General features: G+C 34.5%; 1 protein-coding gene across 1 annotated transcript; it reads left to right on the top strand.

The window, feature by feature from the left end:
* The first annotated feature begins 536 nt into the window (after positions 1-536).
* On the top strand, positions 537-8508 carry Hem (Nck associated protein 1 Hem). The gene has a single exon (XM_081764249.1). The coding sequence runs from the start codon at positions 725-727 to the stop codon at positions 4085-4087; it is 3363 nt and encodes a 1120-aa protein (XP_081620375.1). The 5' UTR covers positions 537-724; the 3' UTR covers positions 4088-8508.
* The last annotated feature ends 423 nt before the right edge of the window (positions 8509-8931 follow it).

Genomic DNA, 8931 nt, shown 5'->3' with positions numbered 1-8931 from the left:
TGTTCAGAATGAGAATCTCTCAGTAAGCGCTAGTAAGAAGAAAATTTTATAGTAAAGATATATTCAAAAATAAAGATTAATGTTTAGAAAATTAATTGATGTATCTTCACACATATAACTAAAGCAATCATGTAAAAATAATTGATAATATAAGCGTCAATACCATTGTATCTTCCTTAAGCTTTGAATTTAGTGATGCAGCTCCAGGGAGGTTAAAAAACAAAATTTCTCATCCAAGAATATCTAGTAAAATGGAAATGTAAAACTAAACAAAATTTAAATAAAGTTCTGTAAGCATTAGGGATTTTTTTTTACAAAACGTATTTTGTTACCATATTATATTTACTGTGCTGGCTATATCTGCATATAAAAGTACGAATAAAATGATCTTGTAATTATAATTGTCTTTATTTTTAATTTCGTATATACAAAATAAGGCATTGGAATTGGAGTTCAACTAATAGTAGCAAATTGTCTGACAATCCTACCGTAAAATTTAGTAACTATTTTTCAAAGGTACTGTCAACACTGCCTACAATTGTATGCATCTTGTGAGAGTGATGTTGACAGGAGGGTGTGGATAAGTATTTGTGCTAGTGCATAAAATTTAAGAAGTACTGTAAGTGAGACTTAGAAGAAACTGAATAAGTTTAGTTTTGTTTTTGAGCTAGTTCTTTTACTTGTGACTGGGTATGTTTAGTGTCTGAGAAGTTGAAAACTGAACATGGCGAGACCATTAGTTCCGAGTCAGCAGAAGCTGGCGGAAAAACTGAGCATAATAAATGACAGAGGAATTGGAATGCTGACTAGAATTTACAACATTAAAAAAGCGTGTGGTGATGCAAAATCAAAACCAGCGTTTTTGTCTGATAAAACTTTGGAATCTGCCATAAAATATATTGTTAGACGGTTCCCCAACATTGACATTAAAGGGCTACAGGCTATATCTCCACTTAAAAGTGAAATCATTAAGTCGCTGTCATTATATTACTATACTTTTGTTGATTTATTGGATTTTAAAGATCATGTGTGTGAGTTGCTTACTACAATGGACGCATGCCAGGTATACCTGGACATTACTCTTAATTTTGATTTAACTAAGTCGTATCTTGACTTGGTCACAACATACATTACGTTAATGATTCTACTATCGCGAGTTGAAGACAGAAAAGCTGTTTTAGGCTTATTCAACGCTGCACATGAAATGGTGCACAGTCAAAGTGATCCCAGTTTCCCACGTTTGGGTCATATGATAATGGACTATGATCCCCCTATTAAGAAATTGTCCGAAGAGTTTGTACCTCATACAAAACTTCTCTACTCAGCGTTAATGTCTTTGCAGAGTGTGTACGCCAGTAGGAATCTACCTGCTGAGAAGTGGAGAGCAGATCAAAAATTGAGTCTTGTAGCAAATCCGGGTCAGCTTTTAAAGGCATGTCAGACGAGTACCATGTCCTGTGAGTATCTTTCTCTCGATACCATGGAAAGGTGGATAATTTTTGGGTTTATGTTATGTCATCAAGCGTTGTCTCAGGAGTACGCTAACAAGCTGTGGCTTAGTGCTTTGGAATCAAGTTGGGTTGTAGTTCTCTTTCGAGACGAAGTTTTATATTTCCATTCGTATATTCAGGGCTATTTTGATGGCATAAAGGGTTACTCGAAAAGAATATCTGAAGTCAAAGAGTGTCATAATCAAGCGATACAAAAAGCTGCTTTGTTGCATCGTGAACGCAGGAAATTTTTAAGAACGGCGTTAAAGGAATTGGGATTAATATTTACTGATCAGCCGGGTCTTCTAGGACCAAAAGCTTTGTTGATATTTATTGGTTTGTGTCTTGCACGAGATGAAGTGTACTGGCTTTTAAGGCATAATGATAATCCTCCTCCACAGAAAAGTAAAGGTAAAACTGCCGAAGATTTGGTCGATCGGCAGTTACCAGAGCTTCTTTTTCATATGGAAGAATTAAGAGCGCTTGTTCGTAAATACAGTCAAGTAATGCAAAGGTATTATGTGCAATATTTGTCGGGGTATGATGCTGTTTCTTTGAATCAGTTAATCCAGACGTTACAGGTGTGTCCTGAAGATGAGAGTCTTATTTTGTCCTCATTGAGTAACACAATTGCTAATCTTTCTGTGAAGCAGGTTGAAGATAATGAACTTTTTGATTTTCGCGGGGTACGTTTGGATTGGTTCCGTCTCCAAGCTTACACTTCAGTGAGTAAAGCATCCCTTGCTCTTTCTGAACATAGATCTTTGGCTTCGTTACTTGATACCATCTGTTTTCACACAAAGATGGTGGACTATTTAGATGAAATTATGGTAGAAACTTCAGATATGTCCATTTTTTGCTTTTACAGTAAGATATTTGAGGATCAGTTCCATATGTGTTTAGAGTTTCCAGCTCAAAATCGGTATATTGTTGCTTTCCCTCTAATTTGTGGTCATTTTCAGAGTTGTACTCACGAATTGTGTCCAGAGGAAAGACATCATATTAGAGAGAGAAGCTTGTCCGTTGTCAATATGTTTTTAGATGAAATGGCTAAGGAAGCTAAAAACATCATTACAACCATTTGTGACGAGCAGTGTACTATGAGTGATAAATTGCTTCCAAAGCACTGCGCCATCCTGATCTCTCAAGTTGTTAACCGTAAAAAAAAGGACAAAAATAAGAAAACCGCTCCTGAAATAGCAAAACCGGGAACCGAAAGTTACCGGAAAACGAGAGAAGATCTTACAACGATGGATAAGCTGCACATGGCGTTAACAGAACTGTGCTTTGCTATCAATTATTGTTCGACAATAAACGTTTGGGAATACACATTTGCCCCCAGAGAGTATCTCCATCAACATTTAGAGAACAGATTCTCCCGTGCGTTAGTAGGGATGGTTATGTTCAATGCCGATACAAGTGAAATAGCAAAGCCCTCTGAGTTACTTGTAAGCGTTCGAGCATACATGAATGTGTTGCAGACAGTGGAAGATTACGTTCATATTGACATAACCAGAGTATTCAACAATGCACTTCTGCAGCAGACGCAACAGGTTGACAGCCACGGTGAGAAAACTGTGGCAGCGCTCTATACACAATGGTATTCTGAGGTGTTGTTGCGAAGGGTGAGCGCTGGAAATATTTGCTTCTCAAACAGTCAACGCGCGTTTGTTAGCCTAACTGCTGAAGGCGCCATTCCGTTTAATGCCGAGGAGTTTTCCGATATCAATGAGCTGAGGGCTTTAGCTGAATTGATTGGTCCCTATGGAATGAAACTTTTGAATGAAACTTTAATGTGGCATATTGCTAGTCAGATTCAAGAATTGAAGAAACTTGTAGCTGGAAATAAAGAAGTGTTAGTGGCGTTACGAACCAACTTTGACAAACCAGAAGTAATGAAAGAGCAGTTTAAGCGACTGCAACATGTTGATAATGTCTTACAGCGAATGACAATTGTAGGTGTTATATTGTGTTTCCGTCAGCTGGCCCAGAACGCTCTTGTAGATGTGCTTGAAGAGCGAATTCCATTTTTGTTAAGTTCTGTCCAGGATTTTCGACTCCATTTTCCGAGTGGAGAAGCTTTAGTTGTAAACGAAATGGCTTCTGCTGCGGGGCTTACATGTAAAGTAGACCCAACACTAGTCACTGCTTTGAGAAATCAAAAGAGCGAAACAGACGAGGATGAACACCTTCTCGCTTGTCTTCTGATGGTGTTTGTAGCTGTATCTATTCCAAAACTTGCTAGAAACGAGACTTCATTCTACAGAGCTTCTTTAGAAGGTCATGCCAACAACATCCACTGCATGGCATCTGCTGTTAATAATATTTTCGGCGCTCTTTTCACAATCTGTGGTCAGGGTGACATTGAGGATCGAATGAAAGAGTTCTTAGCTCTTGCATCTTCTAGTTTACTGCGATTGGGACAGGAGGCCGATAAAGAAGTGATCAGAAATCGTGAGTCGGTGTATCTTCTTCTTGATCAAATTGTGCAAGAATCCCCCTTCCTCACAATGGACTTGTTGGAATCATGTTTCCCATATGCATTGATCAGAAATGCTTATCATGCTGTCTATAAACAGGAACACGCGCAAGGTTGAAACATAGAGATCAAATTGAAATGTTTAAATTGTACATGCTGATGTAAAGTTTTTTATAAGGTACCTAGAAATGTGTGCAAGATTTGTGGGTGTTATTCATAGTAAGATTGTCACGTGATTTATCTGCTTTTGTGTGGACCGGTTCTGTCAGTAATAAAAAGTCTGCATTAGTTAAAGTTGTAATTGCAGAGCAAAGTATATTAATTCCTTTGTGTGATTAAAGTTGAAAATATGGTGTATGAGTTGTCTGTTTTCTGAGACGATTTAAAGACAGTTTAACCTGGATTGCTTGTGTATTGTTTTGTTTTCGGAACATCAGTATAAGTAAAAACCCAAGCTTGTTTGAAAACAATATTTATACAGATTTCCACGGAAAAGTTCACGAAAAAAAAAAAAAAAAAAAAATCCAAGAACAAATTTGTATTTCAAGGAAAAGAAGAAAAAATCACTAGGATTTAAGTGCCGAGTATTTTGTAGTAAGCTTAAATACCCATACTGCTTTCACCGTATGTGGTGCGTTTTGATGTATCTGTCAGAGAAAATCATGGTTAGAGAGTTTGTGTTAGTAATACATAGTAAAATACATTACACTGTCATAATTAAGAATGAATTGTGCGAACGTAGGAATCAATGTACATGCTTATAAACGAGAGCAGATATTGTTACTTGTGTGATGCGTCTTGGGTCATTTTTCTACAATGTTTCACCAATCTTATAGTCTTAATCTCCGGACTATTTCTTGGACCGCTTCTTAATTCATCTTTTCTGCATTGCGTTCGGAGAACTGGACAAGTTCAGTATTTAAGGCGAAGTTTAATAATGTGTATGTCTTTTTTCGTCTTAGAATTGAAACTATGCCCTAAACAAATCATATTATTAATTATAAGAAGAGGAAAAAAAGGCATACAAATATACTGAATTCCGACCAAGTACTGAAGGTATCCGTGTGTCCGAAGGCAGTAGAAAAAAAGTTAAACCAAGAAGTGGTTGATAAAGTAATCTGGATATTAGGACTACATGAATAAGCTTTTGAGTATTGCGAAATCTTGTAGAAAAGTAATACCCTAAAGGTCTTCACACAGCGAAATTAAACTACCGCTAATTTTAGAGTTTTTCTGTAATATCTTCAAAACAAATAAAAATATCCGAAAAACAGAAACGTAGTGAACTAGACAATATGATTGTGCATGTGATATCCTTATCACAACTCATCTGGCTGCTTTCGATGTGCGGGTTCTGTAAATAGCGGCACACTAAACGCAGATAGGTGAATTGTGATAAAGGTATCACATGCAAAATAATATTGTCTAGTTCACTACGTTTCTGCTTTTCGAATATTTTTATTTGTTTTAAAGATTTTTCAGAAGAAAAAAAAACTTTAAAATTAGCGGTAGTTTAATTTCGCTGTAGTGAAGACCTTTAAGATCACTACACTAGTAACAGTATTTGGTCTTATATAAATTAGTGCGTTAAAATGCATTCATTGGTGTATGTGTATGTTTCTTCAGAGAACAATAACAAAACATACATAATGAAATCGCCGTCATGTTTGTGTATAAGTTTAAACCTCCATATTGTAATAATCATATGAACCTATATGTATTATGGGACTAGTTAATAAGGAATAGAGTATTAGTATTTATTTTGAGAACATAAGGTTTTTCTTCCCCTTTTTTAAAATGCTTTTTTCCTTTTAAATAAGAGTATTGTACCTCAATTTTGAAGCATAGTAACTTTTGTCATACTGAATTTCATATATCATTTGTAATATTTTTACAGTAATTTATTACACAGCCATGTTTATAAATATTATTATTATAGGTTTTTGTCAATATGCAGTATGGTTTAGCTTAATTATGAATTACTGAAATATACAGTTAATTCAGCCTTTCTTTACATTTATATTTTCTGTAAGTTGGTCAGAATCAAGAACTTTGTATTTTAAGCATTTACTCGAATTTTAGGTCGGTAAATCTGTATCAGGAGTAAATTGATGCTGCTGTTTATCTAATAATTAAAAGTACAAAAGCTGGCTTGTGTGTAGTTAATTATACAAAAAGAAAGAAGGAGAAGCTAATTATCTAATTGTTGTAAGAGAGTACTCCCTTAATTCCAATGCGAAACTTTTTTTTTAAATTATTTTTCTTTTATTATATGTTTATTTATATTTTAACGTATTATGCATTATTCTTAGTTTTTTTTTTTTTTTCCACTTCTTATAAACCACTATTATGTTCAACCAATCTGTGTAGTTCCTAAACATAAATGTATCCTGTTTATTTGTATTATATTTTCAGGTAGAACAGTAATACTAGTTATATCCTGGTTATATATATATTTATAATTAGTATAGTATTGTCAATACATGGGCTTTCTCGTTGCTAAGCAGTTAGCATGTCCACCTTTGGCGTGGAAGACCCAGGTTTGTGTCCCGGCTGGAGCTCAAGTGGTTCGGATTCCACTTTAAGCTGTAGGTCCACGTCTCATATAGCCTGACTGCTAAAAGCGTCGCTAAACTCAAAATTAAATAAAGTTTTGTCAATACCACTGAAGAAATTATTTAGTTTAAAAATTGAAGATTCAGTGGAAAAACCCGTGATAGCATACCTTCAAGTTAATATTCACTTAATATGGTATCATCTGTGAGATCTAACTGTAAATTATCGGAAATAGTATAATAAAGGAAAAACAAGAGCCATAACATGTGGGAATATTAAGTTAGATGTGTAGTCAGATTTTTTTTTTTTTTTTTTTTTAATCCATAGAATGTTCACTTTTTTATAACGTCATTCTTGTCACTCACCAATTGTATGATTTACGAAGCGTAAAGGGGTTCGTCATTAGACGGACAAAAGCTCGAGACTGGTTTTTATTCTGTTCCAAGACAATTTAGTTCTTTTATGATATACTCACGTTAAGATACAGTACTGTTACTAAAAGATTCAGTGATATCTGCATGTGTATGCTCCTGGTCAGTTAATTAAATGAAGTGGTTCCATACTATACCATATTTATATTTTGTGAAATGAAGTGTTGCGACACACAACAAACCTAGGAGCAAGTAAATTTCCTGTATAGTATGAAGCGATTTCATTTGATTAAATGCCCATAAATTACCTGATCCCTTTTCATAGCCAGCTTGCGTCGGAAAAAAAAAAAAAGTCCAAAGGTTGAAATGTAAACAAACTATCGCATAAAAAGCAGGCTAAAAGAAAGAAAAAAAATCTCTTCAGGTTTGATGTTATCCACATTTCTAGTAAGATCATGGTTTGTAATATTTTCTTTTCCTTATCCAGAAGTCTATTCCCAAGTGAGACGAGTTATTTCCCAAGGGAGCAACGTCCTCTGTTTGCTCTCTATGTCTTACGAGTTTCGACCGTATTAGTTGTTCTGACATGTAGCTATTGTGAATTCAGCGTTGTATAACTTTTCTATTTTCTCACTTGTTATACCAATTATGTTGTTCCGTCGACTCCTCAGATATGGTTGTTCCGAACTGAATAGAGATACGAGTGGCACTTTCACGCATTTTTGCGTTAATAATACTCTCGTGAAAGCCAATGAGATGAATATACTGTATATGTGAACATAAATCGAGAGAATAGTGTGTTTACTCAATAAAAAAAATAAATAAAAAAAAAAAAAAGTTGTGAAATCGTTAGCTTCAAGTGGTTTTCGTAAAATACAAAGATGTATGTACTGACGACCAATTACAGTTTGGAAGAATAAAGATTACTCTTGCCTAGTTTAAGTGATGTATTAATAATTTCTGTGTAGAGACGTCAGGAGAAGTCCTGCCCTATATGTTCTATTATGTGTATAAATTCAAAACGGACTAATTTTGTACAAAGGAATGCATTCGAGCTTAAGTTTTACATAAGGTAGAAAAACACTTTTGCTGCGACTACGATTGCGGACAAAATATCATTCATATGTTTTGAGTTGCATTGGATTTTTCATTACTATTATATTATAAATGTGCTGAGCTTATATTTCACGAGCTACCCGAAGGTCTTAAAGTGACCTCGATTCTCTTTTAAGATATATTTACACGGGAATAGCAGTAAAATAGGATAGTTGGTGTTGCTTTAGCTAGGTGATTATGATACGATTCCAGTAAAATTCCAAAACAAATATGATATAAAATCTTGTTCATTTTGGTATGGAATGGTTGGGCACACTTATTTCATCTACTATCCATAAAAAAAAATGTCGAGTAATGATCTAAAGTAGTGTCCATATTAAAAAAAAACAACAAAAAATTGTAGTGAATTTGTAGATATGATCTGCATAGGTTGTCACAAATATGAAATTATTTATAGAATTCTGTTGAACATAAGAGTATCAGATTTTATTTTAGCAAAATTTGTAAGTCTGTCTCATGTATTATTTGCACGAAGTAATATATTCCTAAATGATAAGGTAGCCTGTTTTTATTTTAACTGTGGACAACATTTATAGAAATATTGTTTAATTTATATTTTTTATTATCTTTGATGTACCGTAAAGACTGTCACACGATTTTCAATGAATTGACAAAGTGAGATTTAGTATCCCACTATTTTATTATGAAACACATCGTTGCTTCTGCGCTGACTGTCTCTGTTGCATTTCTGAGTGAATTAGTAAGATAATGCGCCACTGCGTGTACAGAAGAGCGATTTGCGATTGGCAATAGGAAATTGTCATTTATTAAAATCTATTTTCAGAACAACAGATTCATTTTGTAATTCAAAGGGTTAAGTAAAGACTGACATAAAACTAATCAGAAAAAGAGGTTTAGCACGCTTTCAAGCGTTATGAGGTTGTTATGAATTCTAGTGAGAGCTTTAGTCCTAGCTATG

This window comes from Thermobia domestica, chromosome 7 (genome assembly GCF_964235325.1).
Source record: "Thermobia domestica chromosome 7, izTheDome1.hap1.1, whole genome shotgun sequence".
Lineage (NCBI taxonomy): Eukaryota > Metazoa > Arthropoda > Insecta > Zygentoma > Lepismatidae > Thermobia > Thermobia domestica.
The sequence above is the reverse complement of the archived record's forward strand: the minus strand, read 5'-3'. Positions and strand labels throughout refer to the sequence as shown.